Source organism: Lathamus discolor, chromosome 5 (assembly GCF_037157495.1).
Source record: "Lathamus discolor isolate bLatDis1 chromosome 5, bLatDis1.hap1, whole genome shotgun sequence".
In the NCBI taxonomy this organism is placed as follows: Eukaryota; Metazoa; Chordata; class Aves; order Psittaciformes; family Psittacidae; genus Lathamus; species Lathamus discolor.
Window position 1 is genome coordinate 32,613,507 of NC_088888.1, and position 23,514 is coordinate 32,637,020.

Consider the following 23,514-nt stretch of genomic DNA (forward strand, 5'->3'; position numbering starts at 1 on the left):
ACTCAACTATTCTGTATGAAAATGCACTGCTTCTTGTTGTAAAACTCAATAGAGGTACAGCTATTAGACAATAAGGAATAATTACTTAAAAAAAACTTACTGGCATCTTCTCAAAATAAACTGTTATGATTGTGTCTTTATTATTTCCTTCTGTAGGCTTTTCCAGCAAACTCAGTTACAGTGTTTGCATACTGCAGCTTGGTGACGGTGTTCTTCACAGTGATAAAGGTGATCAGTTACCGTCTACACCTGATGTTTGATAAAGGTGAAGTAATTCAACAAAAGCTATCAAGAAAAGATGGAAGGCAACATAAAGATACAGAAGTTCCAAATGGAAACACAGTTCACCCCTCAGATCATACGTAAGGCTTTCATTGCACATTGCTGGTATATTCTGTAAAATGGATGAGTTTGCTCTGTGGTACTGCACAGCAGAGATGCCTGTTGGCTGTAGGAAGACTCCTTACAGTTGTGTAAGGAATGGCACTTCTAAAAACCTGCTTAGCATTTTCAGATTTGGTGGCTGCAGCATGCTTGTGGAGAAGCAGGCAGAGCTGCACCTGGTTCAGAGGGTTGGGCAGCAGCTGGGCATGATGAAGGCAGAGACCCATCTGGGAAGTGCTGAAAGATCCTGGAGAAAACTTCTTCCAAGTTTTCTGGGGAAGCCTTAAATGCTTGCTCTTTCCTCTTCCTGCTGTGCATACCTGCTGGGAAGAGGGGAGGAGAGGAAGTGGCATTACCCATTGGCAAAGAAAATACTTTACAGCTCTGGAAGCCTGAGCTCATGTTGCCTTTGTGTGCTTACAGTAACTTCCTTCTCAGGTCCAATCTAGATATGTAAGTCACTTTTCTCCCCTTATGTTTTATTGTGACTGCCTATGATATTTTTAAGGTCCTGTTCTTGAAGAAAGCTAGAACGACATTTATTTCTCAGGAGCATTTGGTAATATTTTCAGCCTCTCAGCTGAAGATCCAAGTACTATGTCTTTGCTGCAAAAAATCAAAATCAATAAGGCTGCTTCCAGGTTGAGATGCTATTAAGGGTAAAAATGGCATTGGGCTAAGGACTAGTGCTGACATTTTCCAGATTTGTGTATAGGTAGAATATTCAGAACACCTTTTGGTATAAATGGAGTCCTCGCTTGCTGGGTTTTCAGCCTTGAGCCATACAAACAAATGAAGCTGCTAAGTAGCTTCCAGTGTTCCTGGGTGTTATGAGAGATGTGAAAAATGCTGAAATAGGTACATCTAATAGTGATGGCAGTGTAGAAAAGCCCAAACAAAGCTTAAACCAAATTGGCTTGCTGCAACTACCAGTCAAGCTTCATCAGAGAGCCCTGTACACAAGAACTTTGGGTATTTTTGGTGCATTCACAGCTGCTACTGCTAGTTCTGTGCAAGCTAAGTAGTATTAAGGTTGTTTGTATACCTACTGCGCTTCTGTGTCTTTACACGTGCATGTTTGTGCTGCACTCCTGGTAGTGATATCCCTGGGAGTGGCAAGGTCTACTTGCATCGTGACTCGAGAAATGCCTTACATGTGTCACTAACCATACAAGGTTTTTGTTTTGGATCGGCTGATGGCTTTCAGGCTCTCGTCCTCTTTAGCTCTCACCAGTCCACAATGCTATTTCCTATGTCGGATATAGCTATTTAAGAGGCTCATCAGTTGTTCTAGTTGTTCAAATTTAAACAAGAACTTCAGTGTTTCCCTGTTCACTGGCTAGTGAAATGAATGCAAACTTTCATTATCCTGCCTTTATTTTGGCTAAAAAGTAGAGGTAGAATCACTTAAAGCTTGCTTGTTAAATCACATAACTGTTCCTTCTAGGGGGTCCTAGGCATAACAGTACATTATTTAGTACCTGATCAGAAAATATTGAACTTAGTATGGATGCCAGAAGTTTTTATACAGGCCCTGGTAGTTGGGAGGTTGAACAAGATTTTTGAAGCCATCTAACCATAATAAAATTGTGGAAAGGTGATACCTTCAGATAAATAATTTTATAGCTTATATACAGCTGTAGGATTTTACAAATAAGTGTTTGGGGAAAAAACACAACCTCACAAACTAAAAAGCCCAAATTCAAGCAGGCTAAATGAAATTATGTACACATCAGGGGGTTGAAGAGATGGCATTGTATTTCTTATAGCAATATTCTACTTCCTAAGACACCAGAGCTATTTTATATTGAGGGATTTTTTTTAATTTGGTTTTATCAGATTACCTTGGTGAGGAAGGAGATGGAAAAAGGGGCTACAGTGTTTTTCAGCCCTGTGCTTTTAGCATTGGAGGGGGAAAAACATGCTGTCACTTCACTGTGCTGTGTTACTTTTTTTCTATTGTTACTATTCTTCAGCTTCTTCCCAAGGACACTGTGATCCTCTGTGGTAAAAAGCATTGCTTTATTTTTCATTTGCTTCTTTTCCAGCAATAACAGCGGGGATAATGGTGTCATCAGTGAGACCAACCAAGATGACTCTACCCAAACAATTCATGATAGTTCAAGGGTACAGGCTGTGGACTTGGAGAACTCACCTGGAGCAATGGTTAGTGTGCAGTTTTCTGTAATAGTGTCCTCATTTTGTGCAGTCCTGCTTATCTGCTTGCTCCAGCTTATCACACAGAGTTCTGTATTGCCAGGTACTGGTCACTTGAAGCGTAGGTCTGCCTTGAGGAGAAAGGGTCGTTCTGTGGGTCCCAACTGTGTATATCACTGCTGTCAGTCAGCTTTGGCCTAAAGGTTTGGGTTTACAAAGCTGAAACTGGTATATGCAATTCTGGACTTCTAAAGACAGGTCTGTCTGCTCTCTAGATACCAAGTGGCCGTACTAAATCTTGCCAAAAGCAACTAGTTTTCATGACTGCTTTGAGAGAAAAGAGACGCTAATAGAATCAGAGCAACCTCTCATTGCCTCAGAAAGGATCTGCTTCTGGAGCATTAATAGTTTGGTTTTGTGTAACTGGACTTATGCTTATAAAATTAACCTAACATCTCTTGAGTATTTAAACAAAGCATAAATCCCCTTTAGTTAAATCTAAGAGATGTCTACCAGAGGTTAAAAATGCATGTATGTGCATTCCATGCCATTGGCCATGTTTTCTAAATTAATGGCATATGAGGTGATGAAAGGGATGTATGTAGATGTTATTAAAGGAAAAATAGGACGGAACGATGAGAAGTCTGAAGAGTTTAGGTATTCAAAAATTAAGAAACAGGATAACGCTGTCTCTATAATCTTAAATTACTCCCCATGTATACTGTGATAAAATCTTTAATTATGTGATCCCATGCTATTTTTTTCTACAGGACTCCTGCCTCAGTCAGTGCAAAGGATGGTTAGTGATCTCTGAATAAGTAGCAACTTGATACTTCATTCTGTCTTCATATCCCTCCACCCCCATCCTGTGTACCTATTTACTGCAAACTGTTCAACTCCTGTTCTGAATCAGAACTATGTCCTCATTTCCTGGAGTGTTTTTACCTTTTTGTAGCATCTGTATGATTCACAGACATTGATAGTTTTATTTTATTAGTAGTTTTCTTTTATGAAGTAAATTATTTTTTACCTTTTTTTCTGTCCCATTCCCCAGTATTCTGGTATTTGTCCATTCTGCAAACCCATTTCTTCTTGGGCTTCCAAACATGTAGGCTGGGTCTTGTCAAACCTAGTCCTGTTCTTGCTGCCAGAATAGCACCATGAAATTTTAGGAGAGAATTATTATTTCCTCCTAGTTTTGGTGCCTGTCAGCCAGAAAAGAGCCACATTAACTTTTCCCAAGACCTTTTATTTTCTAGTTATGCACTTATGCTTTTGATTTTAGATTCCCAAAGTATTTCTCTGAGTATTGTGCTAGTTTTGAGCTCCCCAGTGAGTTCCCACAGTCATTGACTTGCTGATGAGAATTCAGCAGAGGCCATCAGGGTCATTGAGGAATGAGGTACATGATGTTGTAGGACAGGCAGATGGGATGTTTTAGCCTTTATAAGGCTGAAACCTTTATCAAGGCTAAACTTGCTTCATAACGGTAAGATGCAGAGAAGATTGAGCGCTCTCAGAGGTGCCTAGTGACAGGATAAAATGCAGTGGCTGCAACTTGCAGCTGTGAAAGCTCCAATTAGATCAGTTAGATTTAATATTTTTTGTGCGTGGTTGGGTTTTGGTTGGTTGGTTTTTTTTTTCCCTACCAAGAGGGTGGTCAAATACTGGAAGAGATTGTCCAGAGAGGTTGTGAAATCTCCATCTTTGGAGATATTCAAAGCTCTACTGGAGATGGCCCGAGCAACCTGCTCTAACTGTACCTGCTTTGAGTGTGTGTGTATGGCAGAGGGGATATGTACTAAATGAACTCAAAAGCTTCCTTGCAATATAAATGATTCTAAGTTAATTTAACGGCTCTGTCGTCTAGTTTTCCACTGAGAAATTGTTACGAATTGCTGGAGACCCAACTGCATTTAGTCTTTTGGAAACACATAGCTGGAAACATGGAACAGAACATTGCATTCCTTAATGATTGAAAACAGAAAAAAATATCTGGATTAGGCAATGCAAAATGTTTAAAAAAAAAAAAAATCTTGTTTCCCCCCTCCCGAAACATCACACACAATTGCAGTGATGCAATTTGGAGTACGACTGTTCTACAACCATCTCTCTCACCCACCCCTTGCATTTAATGCAAGGTACAGGTCCAAATTTCTGTGATGTTAAGCAACTTACCGATTCTGTAATTAACCTTTGATTAGGTAGCTATTGCTTTGATAGATGTGTTTTCCAACATAATTTAATAAATGCCTCTGCTAATTTTGTGTGCTTCTTTTCATTTTTAGGAGCTGCCAACACGGGAAACTATTGAAGATCTCAGAGGTATCTTAAAGGCTTTATAAATCCCTTTAAACTTTTGTTTAATCATTGCTTGCTGAAAAAAAAAAAAAAAAAAGAAGACACAGAGGACCCACAGCAGGTTCCATTGTGCATCAAGTTAGTAGCTGAATAGACAAGCTTGAAAGAACAGAATCCCAAGGGAATTCTAACAGACTAAGCTTTCTTAGCAGTCAGCCAAACTGTCTGGGATGCAGCCTTTTGGTGAGCATGCAAGTAGTTCTCCCCATTTTTGCATAGAGAGATACATAAAAGAGCCTTCCCCACTCATCCTTGGGAAGCTCTGTGCCTCTGCAAAGCATTAAACCAGGAAGCCAACGATCAGATGACATCTTAAAGCTCTTAAATATCTTCTTATTGTAGACCCCTCTTGTGACTGTTGAGCTTTAGCTCTGTAGTGTATAATCCAGCACACTTTGCTTTGCCTACAGTTCAAGTGCTTGAGAAGTTTCAATATATTTCCTTTTTGTTAAGGTTAATCACCATATCCTATGGGACCATTTAAGAATGACACAAAATGATTCAACAAACTTCCGCTGCACTGGCTTATTCTTTCTTTCATCTCTCTCTAAATGGGGATAATTCTGTAAAACATTTTTGTTTTAATATTAGCTGATTCTTGAGCTGTTTGATTATTTAAATTAAATAGACATGCTGCTATAGCTGTCCTGAGCTGAAAGGATTCCATCTTGCTATTATAATATGTCATATTATGTTATATTATATAGCTACACGACATGTCGTATAGCTAACAAAAAAGATGCTTGCTTAGGAGCTGTTTTAGTCAGATACATCATCTGTGCTTCCTTTGCTCTGCTCTGGGTCAGATTTTGCTAGCTAAAGTTCGTACTTCAGTAATGCACAGTGTTCATGTTTGTGAGACCTAACTCCCGTATATTTTTTTTTATTAGGTGTTACGGTATTAGAAGATCAGGCAGCACCACCAGCTTCATCTACCTCACCCTGTGTCAAAACAGATGTATTACCTGTTTCTACAGCCTCTGCTTCAGGTGCCACCACATCACCAGTAGCGACAAAACTAGCTGCTATGGAAACACTTCCTGGTAATGGAATACATGAAGAAGGAGGAAACAGACAGCCAGATGGACAGCATGGATCCCAAGATATTATTGCAGACAGGGATGTAGCTAAAAACTTCTCCAATATTTCTTCATCGCAAGGTGATATTTTGAGGACTGGAGTTTCTTCAGAGCCATGGGACAGTGAAAATTCAGTTATTTCAGACCATTTGAGTAATCCTAAAAGCTATAAAAGAGAGAAACTGCCTGATACATCACCACAGACAGGCTTTATCAGTTACTGCCCACAATGCAATGCCATTGCAACCAAAGATCTTGAGCACATGGAAAGTTCTTGGAATGGCAGTAATATCCATGAGGACCTTGACTGCTCAGACAGTGAGACTGCTGTTGCAGGTGTGGACAACTCTCTTCCTGGAGACCAGCTATGTGAGCCCATTAAAATTGTCATCACAATGAGCACTACACCAAACACTACCCTCAGAGACCTGCCAGGCTGTGTCCACCTAAAGGCTCTGGAAACTGAGAGAACGAGCTCAACCCCTGAGTCTGGTATAGTTACAGCAGGTTGGCCAAGTCAGCAAACTAACGAACAGCTCAGAATCCCTGTTATCACTTTTGACCTGTCTGATGACAGTAAAGGTAAGGCTTTCCCAGAAGTTAGTGAAAGTGAAAGAACTCCACAAGCTTTAAAGCCAGAGCTGTTGTCCAACCAATGCTCTGGCTATGAATCGGGTGATGCAGTAAAGGAACACAGCAATCCAGCGAATAGTCCTTTAGAAACTCACACTTGTTCGGATCCAAGTCGGGAGAATGCTTCTGAAAATGTCCAGACTGTGGATTTAACTTCTAAGGAAGACCTGCAGAACCTAGACCCGCAGTCCTGTAGAACTGCTCATGAAAAGAGGCACATGCGAGTGCTAAGTGTAGACAGTGGAACGGATGTGCTTTTAAGTAAGAATGTCATGGAGGTATCTGACAAAGAAAAGACCTTACCAACTTCTAAGTCAGATCTGGAAGCTAAAGAAGGACAAGTGCCTAATGAGTCTAACTTTCTAGAGTTTGTGTCCCTCCTGGAATCCATTAATACCTCAAAGATGAAGGCATCTAATCAATCCACTGTCAAAATGGAGACGACAAAGGAAAATGGGCTTGTTGGAGGTATAATGCCTTTTTTACGACTCTCTTTGGAATTAAAAAGTGACTAGTTACGTTATTTATAGCAGCTTCTCCTGCGATCTGTAGTTGGGCAAATTCCCAGTGGATAATTGGCCTTGCTAATAGGGACAGGGAAGAGTGGGCTTGGTAGGACAAGGTGATTTAGTGAAAGTGTGATAGTGTCAGCAGCAGTTTTCTGAATATTTTATTTTATTAAAATTTTTCCTTTGGAAAACCTAATGCTAACCTCAGTAAGTGTCCAGTGTGTATCTAGAATTCTGTACTAGAACAGCGTGCATGTGTCAGCCCTGGACTGTTGGAATACCAAAAATATCTTACAAAAATGTGTACAGCTACAGTTTTCCTGCAGGTTCCATTTAGCTTTCACTCTGCCTTTCTTAAGTTTTTCCTAATATCCGTCTAATCCAATGCATGACACCCTTATCTCATTGCATCTTTCACTTGTATCTTTTTCTTTCACTTTCTAGTTCTGTGTCTTCCCTTCTGCATTCATCCCTTCTCACTTTAGCCACTCCCCTCCTGTGCAACTCCTTATTTGCTTTCCTCTAAATATTGCTTCTCTTTCATCTTTCCCTTTGTTCTTCATAGCAATCCACTGTTGCTTTTCTAGGCTTTTCCACTCTCTTGAGCTTGGCTAAAGATGTTGCCTCCCCACAGCTTGCATTCACCTCTCTTGTACCCACCCGCCTGTCCATTCTTTAGTTCTCCTAAGCCTGGTGCCTTCCTTCTGGTCTGTCTTGCCTATCTTTCCTTCTTAGACTGTTCTGCAGAGCGGTTTCTGTCCCGCTCTATCAAGTTTATCAGCCTGCCTGGCTGGCTTCGGTGCTCTGTAGTTGCCCAAGACCTGGGCTGAGCAAGCCCTGATTTTCACCAGAGCCTGCCCAGCTGGTCCCCTCTTGAGCCCAGCAAGTCCTGCCAGGTCCCTGGGGTGCAGGGTCCTCTCCCTGTGCAACAGCACACAGCAGTGCAAGGGTCACAGCAAGGAGGCTGTGACTTTTTACTACTCCTAGACAACAAAAAGGAGTAATGATAATTTGACTTGTGTGAGGTGACTTAGCTGAAAAAATGCTAAAGATTTCAGAAGCAAGTTGAAATAAAAAGTGCAGCTAATCTAGAAAGGGCTTTCGGCCAAGTTCCTCAGATAATATGAATGGGGAAGATTGCAGCATTAAAGAAAGCAATGGGTGTTCAGAATAAATCAAACTTGGATTCCACAGTGACCAAAAAAAACCCCAAACACAAGCCCAAAACTTTATTAATGTGTGTGTAGTTATTGTGCTTTAGAGCTGACAAATGAGATTCTTCTTACTGGAATCCAGGATTCTGAGGAAACAGAGGGATTCTAGTTGTCCCTCAAAGCAAGCTGTTACTTAAACAACCTGAACTGAATTTTCTACTTTCCTATTTTCTCAAGTCCGTATGTTTGTGAGACGGTGAAGTTGAGCTGCATACATGTATAGTTAAGTGGCCCTGCTCGTTTCCAGTGTGGGCACAGCAAGTGTCACCCTGGGAAAGGAGCAGGACCAGGAAGAGGGGTGCCCCACAGGAGCAGGGATGGCAGCTGTGGCTCTTGTCACTGTGAGGTCTCTCCTGCACCTTGGACCAGTGCTGTGGGAAAAAGGAGATTCAGACAGAACTCTTTAAGCAGGGGAGAGGTAGTTCAAAGGCAGTTATTTTTAAGAGCAAGTAGGCTTTGTTTTCTAGCCCAGTCAGAACGTGCTGTTTGCTAAAATAAATTACAGTTATTACTGGCAGCTTCCCCACAGTAAGACTGGATTTTAGGAATGAGAAAGCCTCTAATTTGTTTACAGCCTTGCAATTACAAATACGCTTTAACAAAACAGCATCTTAAAACAGATCCGAATAAACAGTATTCCCACATTAAAGTGGTTATTCAAAAAAGCCCCAAGTGTGTGTGTGTGGAATACAGAGCAAGTCAAGCTATGCATCAATTGTTTTGAGGGAGGAGGTTGTTTGTGTTTGGTTTTTGTTCTTTTTTAGCCTTGCAAACCACCTAATTGACAAAAGCTGGTAATAGATGACTGGTCCAAATGAGACTGAGATGCACCCCACAAAGGTGTTTATTAGCCTGTGTGAGAAACTTGGCAAATTCCTGGAAAGCTGGATATTCAAAGTTGTGTGTAAGAGAGCTGACATTTCGCATACTCTGGAGAAGGTGGGGAAATGTGCTCATCGAAACAGTCTTTCAACTGAGTGAATGTCATGGATGGGTCTGTTACAGGTGCTCCCACATAGAACTTGAGTTCTGTGGAAACAGAAGAGAGGTCATCCTGATCGTGTAAGCCTTTGCTAATAGAGAGCTCAGTAAAATGCTGTGCAATAAAATTAAAGCCTTGCATTATGCTACCAAGAATGCCAGATTTAATGTGTTAAAATACAGGACATAAAAAAGCCATTTAAGAGCTGTTCTGTTGCCATCCCACCTCTTCTAGATCAGAAAAAAGTACCACTGACACCATTGCTAAAAATAACTTTCAGGCCAGTGTCCTTTCAGTTCTGAATGAAGCTTGTACCACCCACATACTGAAAGCCTGCTGGAGGGCGAATTTTCTTCAGTCTGTGAGAAGCATAAGGAAGGCCAGGTTTACTGTCTGCTTTGAGTCCCCCTGGTATGTCTGGAGCTAAGTAAGAGCAGCTGTGCATCAGATTTATGCAGGGCAAAATCTCATGTATGTCCCCTCTGGTAGAGCTGGTTTGTAATCTAGGCCAGGCAATGTTATTGCAAAGGAGCAAAGCCTGCCATGGGAGTGGCGGAGAACCTAAACCAGGACTGTGTGGCCTGAATTTAGATGTTTTTGCAGGCTCTTTTTAGAAAAGGTACTCATCATTCTGGGCCATGCACAAGCCACAACCTCAAGTGAGTTCTGGATCCCAAGCAATTACCCTTCTCCTATGAAAAACTAAACTGTACTCCTGTGGATATTCTTAGACTCCTCGGTTTTTTTCCTCTGTGTGTGAGAAAGAGCCCTGTTGCTTGACATGTAATCATGGGCAGGAGGGACCTTGCTCGTTGAGTCACCAGCCCAAATGAGAGCCGTGTTGAGAGGGGAGAGCAGGGGAGTTTGCTGGCAGCAGGTAGTACCTAGGACACAAAGTCCTGCCCGGTGCCAGCTCTTCTCTTGGAGCAGCTGTGTGCCATCCCTGGATCAGAGCTCTCATCCATGGTCCAGGGAGGGACCATGTGGCATTTGATGCCCCTCTTTGGGTGAGGAAGAAATAGGGTGCAAAACTCAGTTCTCTAAATCTGATACTTCATGTATAAGGCTTGACAGGTTGAGACTTTAAAATTTCAGTCTTTAGATCAAAGAGATAATAGTAAGTTTGATGACAAGGCTGACACCTGTTAACTAACCATGAGGTTACTTCCAGAGGTCTGTATTCTGCCATAATTATTGGGTATATTGATTAGACTACTTAACTGAGACCTCAAAAGCCTTGAGTTTGTTCCCAGCTCTTCGCCTGGCCTAGGAGATTGTTCTGAGCAAGTCACTTTTGTGCTTAACTCTCCCTGTCCTGTAACAGGTACAGCGAGTATCACTAGTTTTTCCTGTTGCTTCAGGATTAATGTAGTAATCCTGATTACTGGGTAATTCCATGTAATTCTTTGGTACCCATGTTAAATTCTTATACCAATTCTTCAACTTTTGTTTGGTTTAATATCAGGTTCTTTTAGTATGTTTGTGGCATAATGGGCAATTTTGGGTTGAGAATAAAGCACATAAGCTTGATGTTTCTGCTGAAACAGCCAGTGAAGAAAGCGTTGGGAATATCCTTAGGATATGAATGGGACAGTTCATAACTCATAGCTTTTTTTCATGCTGTTACTAACAAAAACATAGCACAATTTGAAATCAATTACCTCTGTGGCCAAATAGGCAATAAATATATTTTAAAGTGACACTTTCTATTTTGAAGCATAGTGTTACGGAAGGAAATAGATTCTGTAGCACAGCAATTAATGAACAGACAAGTCTCAGCCTTAATTAGCTTAATTCTGCTTGACCAGATTTCAAACCAGATGGCATTTCAAGTTGACAGCAGTGGCATTTTTACTTACAGGAGTGAGTTACGGGGACTAGAATAGGGATATACAAGTGAAAGATCAGGGAAAATGCCTGGGAGATTCTGAAGAGAAGGCTCAAAATGGTAAAAATATTTTTGGAGAAAAGTTACAGACCAATAAAACTTCATTTTAATTGGCTAATAAGGTAACATTAAAGTTGAGATACACTGTCAGTTGGTTATTGTCATTGCTGTGTGTACAGAGGCTGCTCCATCTCAACTGTAAAACTTTTCAGCCTCCTGCCAGTGTGAACCAAAAGCTTGTCTGCAGAGATGTTTTTGGGTACCCAGAATTTGTTCTGCAAGTGGAAAAGTTACATGGCAAAGGAAATTTTGGTGGTATGACTGCGTTTGAATTAGGAGCTCATTTGTTAGTGTTGGGATGTTACATTTTTACATGTTACTATGCTGTTACAACTCTTCAGTACAGATAAAAATGTTTACAGAAAGTATCTTATACCCATATGGAGTGTATAGGAAATGTTTATCTCAGTAAGTCTTTTACCAGGATAACTAAAGGATGTATTTTGTGCTCAATCAAAATAGGAAAATGGTATACAGACAAAAACTTTGTTGGTTGTGCAGGACTCCTCTGAATCACCCTTCCCCAAGCATGCCTTAGCCATGCTTCCTGATAGTTATGCCTCACATACCTGAGTCATTTGGCATGAAATTTTCAGATAAATTATGAAATTGGTTGTCAAGCTTGGGGCTTCTGCGAGCCCAGCCATGTGTACGTGAGAGATGTGGAGCAGTGGCTCAGGATAAATGGCTGTGGTAGGAGGCCACAGGGAAGGTTCAGGTGCACTGCCATGTTGCGCTTTTTACTCTTCTCTTGCTCTTGGAGAGTTTTTTCCTAGTCATTTCAGCTTTGCCAGCACAAATTTCCATGCAGGGAGCTTTTGGTGACGTGGAGTTGATTACGTACCCTGACAGAACACTCCCAGTCTAGACACCACTATCTCCATTTAAATACTGAAGGTGTAAGTCACTTGGAAGAAAATGAGTAACAACCATGAAACCCAGTCACAAACCTATTGTGGCCCACCTTTCCCGTGCTGGAAGTACTCATCACCATGGTGTTGTCTGATTGGCATATAAAGCCTGTAAGAAGCAGTATGTTTATGTTTTTATTATTATGGCTCTTTACCACTGCAGGGAAAATAAGTCTGCAAGGCTTGTGGTTTGGAATGGAAAAGAAAGAGGCATTTTCCAAAACCACTAGATAATCAAATTAAAAAATCTTTTTAATTGTTCCAGCCCTAGAGCTAGTTTTGGGCAATATGGGACCAATTAGATTATTAAAACCACAGTTTCTGATCTCTATCAATTATTCTTACGGCTTGAGCAGCCCAAACCTTTAGAAGGTGATTTTGATTAGGTGTCTGTGGCTCCGTCACCTCCCTCAGCTACAGTTACATCATTAAGGGGATGCTTCACTAATGCCACGGTTAAATAAGGCACAGTTTCTGTTTAAAATGGACCTTAAATCTTTAATTAGAAAAGCAAAGAAACAAAAAGTTGCCTGCTTCCCTCCCTTTTTTTTTTTCCCTCCTAAATAGAAGCAAGTAGGTCTGGAAGACCTATTGAATTTTCTCTCCATGCACAAGAGATACAAACAAGATTTCCCTAAACCAACCTTACACTCGTATTTATTGCACAAGAAGTAGGGATCCTTGGTCATTGTGTGCCACAGACAATGGGAGACTCAGAACGTTGGCAATGTTGTAGTGAGATTTGTTTTTTCCCTCCTTGTGGAAGCTGAAAAAAACGCTGTGTGGTCATACAGTTGAAGTTGTTCTTATACTTCCGGATTCTCCCTCTTTTCCTCCCCCCTCCCCAAAAGTAAATGTCAAGTGTCTGCAGTGAAAAGTAGTTATGTGTGAGTGTCTTGGGCTTTAAGGTATTAGAAGGGTGTGCCCTGTGAATTGATACTGGTGTAGAGATGTCTTAACTTATGAAGGAGGTTTGTTTGTAGAAGTAATGTATTATTAGATCAGCTAGTATGGTTGGAGGAAGAAAAGACAGATGATTTGAAAGGTCTGCCTATCCCAAAGCTTTTTTTGCTTTTTTTTTTTCAGTTGCTTCAGTTAGCCTAATAAAAGATATTATTATGTCTCTCTACAAGCCTTGAATCTGTTTTATCCTCAGACCGTCTTAGCTAGGACACCACTGTTTCTTGTCTGCCGGCTCTTGCAGGTTAGGATGGGGATTATAATGGTAGGAAATATGGCTTAACAAATTATTTTTTTTTTTTTTTTTTTTTTTTTGTGACAGGGGAAGGGGGGAGAATTCTGTGTTTTGGTTTTTTTTCTTGATTACATTTCTAAGGTATTTAAACAGCAGGTATTGCAAGAAATCTGAGTAACTACATTTCAATACAGCTTTGTGCTGTGTTTTTCTTTCAAAGCATTTAACTGGGCAACTGCACATGGTGCTGATGAAATCACTGTCTCAGTTGCACTTTAAAAGCCTAACAGATAATTCTTTTTGTTTGCAGTCAAAGCACAAAATGTTACAAAATGTTTTGCTATTTAACATGAACGTTAGTAACTAAAAGAGACTATTGCTTGAAAGTCGTTCACATGTGTAAGTAAATTGCATGTATATGTAGAGAGGTAGTATAAATGTAATTGGTATTCAAAACAGTAGAAATCTGATAAGTCCATCATATTTGTTTTAAAATCTAGAGTTCTGTATTTTTCAAGCATATGAAAATCTACTGTGAAATTGCTTAGCCAATTTGTCCTTTGTCCTGCATCAGGTATGTGGCCAGTGGAGAAGAGGTATTAGGCATGTACCTGCTTTCCCATCCAAAAGCTCTATTTACTTTGAAAGTGCTGCTTTCCCTTTCATAAAAGGGGAATGGTCCAGTGCTTCTGGTTCTCTGCTGCTGCTATGCACAGTTTGGGAACAAAGTATAGCCCGCAGGGAAGCAGCCTTTTAGCATTCTAGGTTAGGGACAGATTGCTTTCCTCTGAAACAATAGGAGAAGCAAAGCAGAAATTCTCTCTAGTTTGTCCTCTGCTTCACACAGCTTGTTCTTGAAACAGCCCATTCATGCAGCCTCCTCAAGTCAGAGTACCTCCTCATCCAGATTTCTGTGATTGTATTAAGTAATTTTAGTGTTTTCCGTAAGACTAGTACTTATTGTAGTGTTTCAGCTTTTCTCTTTTAGATGTCCTTGTTCAGTAGATAATGAACAAAACTCTTGACAGTCATCTGCTGAGAGTGGCTCCACTTCACTGCCCTGTTTTCCAGATAGCCAGATGACGGAGAGAAAAGAAGAAGTGGTGGGAACAGAAAAGCACTGTGAGCAACTTCCTAAACAGGAAAGATCAGATGTACAAAGCCAAGATCGTGCTAGTACTAGTCCGGTGCTACCAGAGTCTGCCAAATTTGCGGCACTGTAAGGCCAGTTTACTTTACAATTTTGTACTTCAAAGTTATGATGTAAGCTGTTTTGTTTCACCGAGTAGAAATGACATAAACTTTTAATTAACCTCTCTTTCTTTTTGTTTTATTGAAAACAAGAAAAAAGTTCCTCTTAGTAGTTTTGAAACATTTTTGTGTCAAGTTACCAGGGCAGCAGGCAAAGGCAGATAATCTACCGGGTAACTTCTCAGCAAGATAGTTCTGTCTTGCAAGTAATAAGTGGACCTGAGGCGTCTGTGCAAGATGAGCTATCTGTGGATGCAATGCACGTGTTCATAGATGAAAACGGTGAGTTTCTGTAGTTGGAATAATTAAAATGTGTGAGGAAATTCTAAAGAAACTTTGGATGCCCTGGAAGGATATTTCTCTTGTCTGTTACTGATTGCATGTTTTTCTGTGTAAATCAAAGAAAAGGGCTTAGTAATTTAAAGTCAGATCAGCCATACCTGGAATTTTCAAAATCCACCAGTGACCATCAGAGACCTGAGACTTACACAGTGCATGAAGTATCTTCCAAACATCATCCTCAGAAAACGCTGGCTAGGCCAGAGGACTACTTCTGCCTTTGCAGAACCACTGCTGGCTCTTTCTGCCTGGTGAAGGGTTTTGCACTGGCCTGGCTGAGCAAAATGTTCCTCCTCTTTACTGTTCTGTTTTTTGGCTGGCTCACACGGAGCTCTCTCTGACGTGATAGTTGCCCTTGTTCAGAGTTGTGGTCTGCTACCTCTTCCAAGAGAATTAATGAGTGATCTGGTCGTGTCCTGAGCCTGTGCTTGGTATGCTGCTGCTCTGCAGCTATTCCTAGAGCCCGAAGCTGTGATATACTTGGTGATTGGTTGTTTGAACTTGGTGTAGTGCCTGGTGATGTACTGGCCCATACCTTTGAAAGGCAGCTGTCCCAAAAGCTGTGTTTCCCTTAAAGCTGCCTGCAAAACCAGAATGGAATTGAGTGCTCCTGGTAGCTGGGTTTTTGACCCCAGAGGTGCTTTCATTTCCTGCCAGTTCCCAGCCCTGCTTGCAGCCCTGCAGCTCCCTGGTGTGCTGTGGGACTAAGAGCAGCAGCTGCCAGTCAGGCGAATAGCATGGCCTCTGGGTCAATGAGCAGTGACCCTTCACTTGTTGCTGCATATGCAAAGAGGGAGTAGCAGTGGTTACACTTTTAACAGTTTTTCCCTGCTATGTGCCTCCTGACTTCAATTTTGTGAACTAAAAGTAAAAATTCTATTATTTCACATTTTACAGCGGCCTCATGTTGATAAATGGCGTTTGCCCTTACTATATGTACCTTTTAGATTTTCCCTGTAACTTCTATGTTTTGATTTGTCTACGATTTTCATTTCAAATATTAATTTGCTTTCTGAAGTCTAAAATAAGCCTAGTACACAGACTAAAAAACATGTTTATAAATGTGCCTGACCTAAAATGTACTTTTTATAAACTTTGTATGTAAAAGAAATTATCACATCACTGAACTGATTTTATTTTTTTCCTCTAATTTCTAAAGGGGAAATTAGATCCTGTTATTTAAAGGCTGGCTGTCAGAAGGAAGGAAATTTTCGACATCAGCTATCAAATTGTGATTGTGTTTCAAATGCTCAGTAAGTAAGCCCTTATTTCCAAAAATGGTAAAAGTTTTCTTTGCTAGAAGCTATGAAACTGACTGTAGCTGTGAAAGATACATGTGAAGAGTACTAGAGAATAAATGTGCTAACCCCTTCTAGAGACATCAAAGCATGCATTTTTTTGTTTTGTGCTAGAACAGTGACTGCTTTGTAAGAATATTGATAAAGAAAAGTGAAAAAGGAGACCAGAACTACTTTCATTACTTTCTGGGAATAGCCAGAGTCAAGTGTGATGATTATAAATAAGATAAAATAAGTGGGACTGTTACCAACTATTCTCTCAACTTTGTCTTGCACATTCCCATGCCTGTTGGGTCCTTTGTAAATTTTTTAGTGCTGGGTCAGTATCAGCCAGTGACACTGCTTCCTGTTGATTCTAGCAGCAGAGCCATTCACCATGCATGAAATCTCTAATGATAGTTTGCCACTTTGAGGAAGTATCTGAACAATTTTACTTTTTCAAAGGTTTTTTTAGAGAGATCCACATAAAGCCCATATTCATTACTGTGGTTTCAATGCTCTCTTATATGATCTGTTGTTTGCTTATCTGTAAAAAGAATTTTAACTATTCATAAGTATTTCTATTAAATAATTTGATGTTTTTAACATTGTTATACAGCATTTGAAAAAGTTGAGTAAGGCAGTGAGAAGGGTCACTGTTAACAGTAAATACTGTTCCTCAGGTGTTCAGCTTTCAGTGGAGACTTTTGAAAAGCTTGGGACCGTGTTAAGAGCAGTGTTAGCATTTTAGATAGAATGCTATTGTGAGACACAAGAATATAATGCTTTTGATAGTCAGTGGAAAAAGACTAAAACCAATAGCAATTTGAGTTCATCTACAGTAGAAATGTTCTGTCTTTAGAAAAATAAAATTAAAACCCAACAACAGCAACAAAAAACCCCCGACCCGGTAGAGTTCAATTTTGAACTAAAATCAAACATTTTACTTTGAGACTGTTTAACTCTTGCAACCCTTCGTTTCACCTTGCACATCATACTCCCCTCTTCCCCATCATGTAGCTATGAACTTGAATCTGTCCTAAATTCAGAAATCGTCCCCTGATGTTTATCAGTTAATCTGTTTTTTTATCAAAAGAACAATCTTCCTGCTCGTATAAGGTGTCTTTCATCTGTCTTTGCTAGCTCCTTATGTGTTATCACTGTTTTCCTATATTAGGTTAAGTGCTGGCTTTTAGTTTGTTCTTTGCAGACCTCTAGGGATGTGATTTATTTTTAAGGGTTCTGCTAAGCATTGTTAATAACATCAAGTTCAGATACACTTTGCAGTCATTTACAAGCACTTAATTTATAAAGGTTAGCACCTTACCTGGAAATCTTGGGAGTACAGTGACAGTTCAGGTTGGGGAGCAGAACAAATCAGCAAAGACGAGTGGGTTCCCAGGACTGTTTCTGTATGGAAGTCAATGGAAAGACAGAACACAAGCTTTTCCAAGAACAGAGCAGTGTGAAGGAAAGTGCAAAGCACAAGTTTACATGAAAAACAAGGAGAAAGGACAAGGAACCGTGAAGCGTGCTCATACTGTTTTTTGCAATGGCAGTTTGTGATATGTTTAGGCTAGAGAGATTAGTTAGAGCTGTTTGTTTAATGGGGAATTCCTGCCATCTATACATATATTGAAGGGTAGTACAGGAAGGAAATTTTTTCGGTTTTTCTTCAGGTGTTCATCATCATGTAATTTTGTATTTAGACAGTATGGAACACTTACAGCATATAGAAAACAGAGGGGCAAATGTGCTTTAAAGACAGTTCAGGAAAGAGCATCTTTACCTTACCCCTTTCCCCTGTTCCCACCTGCAGGCTTGCATATCACTTAGGTTAATTTCTTATACATGGTTAAAGATAAGCCAAATAATCACAGCTATTAATTAGTGATCTTTTTATTACTGAAGAAAAGAGTAAACAGAATAACAAAAAGCATAAAGCATAATCAATGGTTGGTTGTTCCAGCTTCAGTATGTCTGTCCGTGGAGAGCTCTTGTGGTGATTCCTGTGGTGATGTTCCTTGTGCAAATAGTCCATACAAACAGGAGATGCTGCTGTTATGAAAGTATATTAGAAAAGAGACATGGGAAACCCCTATGAGATATCCTTGGCTTATCTCTCAGCCCATCAGAAAGTTTACTAAGGAGAAGACAATGACACTGACAGTACTTCATATGTACTTGAGATGGTGCAGAAACAACAGCTTTAGGCTTAGTGTCTGAATCCATGAATGAGCCATCTAGATTAGGTTGAGGTCAGAGGATGAGGGAGAAAATGCCTAGACATAAGAGGTGGCATCCTCCTTGAACAGAAGGGATAGGGTTCTGATCTTGGGGAGCCCAGATTGAGAGTCTCAAATAAGCTTACAGAGAACAATAGATAGGTCTGTAGTAGTTGTGTATAAGCTCTTAAAACACTTCACCAATCATGCCAGCTTTACACTATTAAGCTGCTCCTCAATCGAAAATATTAAACTGAGTTGAGCCAGTGGAGTAACTATGTGGATGAGCATAGACCATGCCCTGATGATGACAGGCCAGGTGATGGCAAGAGTTCTCTTGCTTTGGGGGTGTTGTTGGGTGAAGCAGCAGATCAGAGGCACTGGCATACTAGGAGTTGTGGTACTTCTGTGGCTAACACTGCAGCTTATGAAAGGGGAAGGAATTTTGACTGGGGAGGGTATGAACTCTGGCAGGTTTGTCAAAAATAATATAATTGCCTTATGAATTGGCCATAGGTAAATACCTTTTAACTAAGTTATGCAAAACTGGAGAAGGTATTTAAATATCATTCAAAAGAAGCCCTTAAAGAAAACCTTGAGTCAGACTAATGTTTAACAATCTATAATTCAAATTATAACTTGCTGTTTCTGTCTATTGAGTCCTACTATTGTCTGCTCAGTAGTAAATTATTAACTGCTCTTAATGTCTTAGCAGGCATTTCACAACAGATTATTAGGAGCTGAAATTAAAGTAGTATTTCAATGGCATATAAACATTTTATCTTCTTGGCATGCCTTCTGAAATTCATTTCTCACAAATAATGCAAAATCTTAACAATGGTGCTCTGTCACAGAATTGATGCTGTTACATTGTTTGGGCTTTTGTTTTTTTTGTTCTTCACTTTTGCGTACTTCCTGCTCTTCCTTTGCTTGTAAAGGGCTAGATGGACAACAATGGATTACAATATGCCAGGGAAAGCAGAATTTGAAGGAGTCTGTGTTTACTTAGAAACTTAATTTAGCCAAGTTAAATTTAAAGGAAGATTTCGTAAGATTTTTGCATGCTGTATGATCTGTCCCCCATACAGAGGCTAATAGGGCCATAAAGTATGTATCAATGCTGATACATAAATATAACAGCAGTCATATATTCTGTGTATATTTCCTGTACAAGTTAACATTTTTAAATGTTTGCCTTTCTAAATGTGCCTTCTTTGCGTACTGGGGCACTTACTGAAGGTGCTCAGCCTTCAAAGCATCTGTGTACATACATATTGAAGAAAAAAGTATCAGTATTTTATACCTTTAGTAATGTAGCTGTCCTCAACACATGCATGAGCAACTTCTCTTTCTAAATTAATTAAGAAGTTCTCTCTCCTGGTTTTAAATCTATGAAAAACTCTGTCCAACTAATGTAAATAGTTGCTGTTGCCATTTCTTTTCTATGCATCCTTGCAATTTTTTCTGTTTAAAGCACAGAGTTTTCCTTGGTGTGTGTGCAGACACGTATGTGCTATGGTTAACTGCACTTCAAAAAACCTAGAAGGTGGTCCACACACAAAATCCTGATGTGGATATGGCCATACCAACTTAGGAATGTTCTCAGTTTTTGCTACAAAACTGAGGTGTGTGTGTAGCGCGAAGGAAGAATGTGATTTGGGTTTTTTTTGTGTGGAGATATTTTATTAAGTACAAAAAAAGCTAAGGGATGCTTTTTGAGGATAGGCCAGTTCTGTGTCTTAAATCAAATATTAGATCTTCTAAAGCAAACTGGACTTGTGCCCACACAAGCTGTGTAAGCATTTGGCCTTTTTTCTTTCTTTCTAGAAATACTCTGGGGTTTAGTGAATGCAATTTAGAAGAATACTGCTTATGTTCTTGAGCCCATTTCCTTCTCTCCTCTGTTGAACTCCTGAGAAATAAAACATACTGAAACTCCCAGTTCTGTGCAGGATATCGTTACACACATGTATTGATTTTTAGTGAGAGAGAGTTGGTGTGTCTTCAGAACAATCCAAGTTTTCCCTGACAGTGATTCAACTTTGTGATGCAGAAGCATTTGATTAGTTCAAATGCATATAATAGGTTTAAGTGCTGGACCTCTTGCTGCAGTTTATCACTTTGTGTGTCTGGCAACAGTCAACAGTAGCCATAAATTACATCAGGAGGATGCTGTGCTGCATATGTGTCATAGAAGCTGGAGTTTAAAATAAACATGGAAGATAGGCTACAGAAATGGATATATGGCATGCAGCTGAAATATTTGAGAAATGGAGCAGTGTTGTGGTTCAACCCTGGCTGGCAACTAAGTCCCACACAGCTGCTCACTCACTCCCCGCCCTGTGGGACACGGGGGATAGAATCAGAAGAGTAAAAGTGAGAAAACTCAGAAGTTGAGATAAAGAGAGTTTAATAGGTAAAGCAAAGGGTTAGCACAAGCAAAGCAAAGTAAGGAGTTCACTCACTGCTTCCCATCAGCAGGCAGGTGTCCAGCCATCCCCAGGACAGCAGGGCTCCATTACACATAACAGTTATTTGGGAAGCCAAATGCCATCTGAATGTCCCCCTCTTCCTTCTTCTCCCAGTTTTATATACTGAGCGTATAAATATCCCTTGGGTCAGTTGGGGTCAGCTGTCTTGGCTGTGTCCCCTCCCCAGTTCTTATGCAGCCCCAGCCCACTTGCTGGTGGGGTGGTGTGAGGAGCAGGAAAGGCCTTGACTTTGTGTAAGCACTGCTCAGCAATAACTAAAAATGTCCCTGAAATTGACACTTTTCTCAGCACAAATCCAAAACATTACCGCAAAGCAGCTGCTATGGGGGCAGTTAACTCTCTCCCAGCCAAAACCAGCACAAGCAGAAAGAATGATGTGCCCATAAAAAAAAGAATAACTTTTTTTTCTCTTTCTTAGCTGCAGATTCTCTCTCTTGCCTAAGTGACACTTGGGCTTTTACTTTATATATATATATATGTACTTTTACTATATATATACACACCTAACTTGTAGTATATCTTTCTTTTAAAAGAGAATTATTCTAGTTTGAGCCTTCTCCTGCTTTCTTGGTAATGAATCTTTTCTTTTAAATTAATGTATGTAATTCTGAAAATAATATAATTTTGCATATATATAAATAATTGTATGTGGTTTATTGTTAGATGTGATTCATCCGTACCAATACAGTTCATGGATTTATATTGCGCTTTACGTGTCTAAAATGCTTTGCAGTACAGATAGAAAACTCGATTAAGAAAAAAAGAATTGTGCTTACATTTGTTTTGAGAACTATTATTTTCTCAGCAGCAGCAGTGCCAGCACGTTAAAAGAGGTAGTTGCAGCAAAACAGTGACTAACATGTACTAAGAAAACCATTTAAGTTTCCTGCCAGTACAGCAGCAGAGTGCTAGTGTTTCTGGCCCTGGGCAAAAGAGAGAACTTCAAATCAATGAGTGAACTTATTTGAGTTGCATTCACATCCCTGAATAAGCTACTCGAGTGCATAATACTACGTGAAAGTATCTACCTGAATGCCTTAGTGGTACTGTATGCCTCCTGTATAAATCCATTAATACTTTAGTGTGTTCACTGCTGGAAAATTCCCCAAACCTTTGAGGTTTATTCCTCATAGGAGCAAGTAGACTTATAAATAGCTTATATTATTTTTTAGTGTTTCAAAACACCATTTTAGAATGACAAAATACTGTATCACTAAAACATCTTTGTATATCTCAGCAAGGTGACCCAAATAACAAAGATCACCCACTGCTCTAGTAATAGGCTGCTGACTCTTAAAGATTTCTTAAAGCTACTTGGCAGGTTCTGCAGTTCTGCAGGCAAGCACATTTTTAAATGGATGCGACAAATATTATATAGGTCTTTTTGGTTTTCAGCAATTTCAGATGAGGTGGTCACCTAAGCATAGTGCTTCTTGAACACATAAATGAGAGTGGTGTATGCATGTGCACCCTGAAAATGGGAATGTTTGATTTATGATGAAGCCATCGATTTTTCTGAAAAGTACTCTTTGCAAAACCAGTAGCATTTTCCTGCTGCCTTGCTGAGGGACAGGAGGAAACCCTTGTGTTAGCTTAGCAGTTAAAATCCTTTCCTGTATTCGTATGTATTCGTATATATGTTTTAGCCCATCTCACTCTGAACATGGGGCAGAAAAGTGCGTTTGCGTAAGACTCAGAGATTGGAGGTATTTGTTACACACAGAGATTTTTGCTGCCACATGATGGCAGCAAAATCCTGCTCAGAACTAGGAGACTCGATAGTCTAGCTTTTGGGATTGGCTTCTCTTCCCTCTCCCCACCCTTTCATAAGGAGAGCTAAAAGGGTCGTTTTAAAATACTCTGGAGATAATGGAACCGTAATTCCAGTAAAGCTGCATCTTCTAAGAATGCATCCTCCGGTTCATTAGCTAGTGCATGCTGTTTGGGTTTTAAGTTTTTAGTACCTTTATCTTTGCTCTGAAATGTACTAGGCTTACAAATTACCAGTTTACATGCTTGTTAACCAAATAAAACCTGAATACTAAGAAGTCAGACTGTACTGAGTGGATCCCATTGTTACACCTGAGTAAGTCTGTGTTTATAACTTCCTACCTTCACATTGCCCACAGTGCTACTAGTAACAGGATTTACAAGGCCTTTCTGTCCATCTGCAGTTTCTAACTTAATGAATTTAATATATACCACTGCTCATTTTGTAGTCTATTGCAAAACTTTAATGGTGATCTTGTATCCCTTTTTATTTTGTCAGTAAATCTGTACATGCAGCTTTCCCATTCTATAAACTTGAGCATTCTATCTATCTTATTACCCTTAGTGGTGGTGTTATTGCTAGTTAAATGCCAAAAATCTCCCCTAAATACTGTTATATGAGTAGCAAAATAAAAAGGGCAAAGAGGAAGGTGCTGTTTTTTTTTTTTTTTTACTGTGACTTTTGGGACATTGCTGACAAGGTTCCTTGTCCTTTCTCCTAGATCCAACTTAAAATGAAGTTTAGCCAAGACCTGCAAAACAACTTTATTAGTGGGAAATTATTTGT

At 39.9% G+C, this 23,514-nt stretch overlaps 1 protein-coding gene across 1 annotated transcript in view; it reads left to right on the forward strand.

Annotated features, from left to right (window-relative positions):
* Positions 1-23,514, forward strand: part of PCNX2 (pecanex 2) — a 151,507-nt gene that overhangs the window by 7,566 nt on the left and 120,427 nt on the right. Inside the window, exons 2-8 of the mRNA XM_065680265.1 lie at positions 157-362; positions 2,433-2,550; positions 4,830-4,866; positions 5,793-7,082; positions 14,445-14,592; positions 14,761-14,906; positions 16,123-16,216. Of these exons, the coding sequence (XP_065536337.1) occupies positions 157-362; positions 2,433-2,550; positions 4,830-4,866; positions 5,793-7,082; positions 14,445-14,592; positions 14,761-14,906; positions 16,123-16,216 (2,039 nt within the window). The remainder of the gene's footprint in view (positions 1-156; positions 363-2,432; positions 2,551-4,829; positions 4,867-5,792; positions 7,083-14,444; positions 14,593-14,760; positions 14,907-16,122; positions 16,217-23,514) is intronic.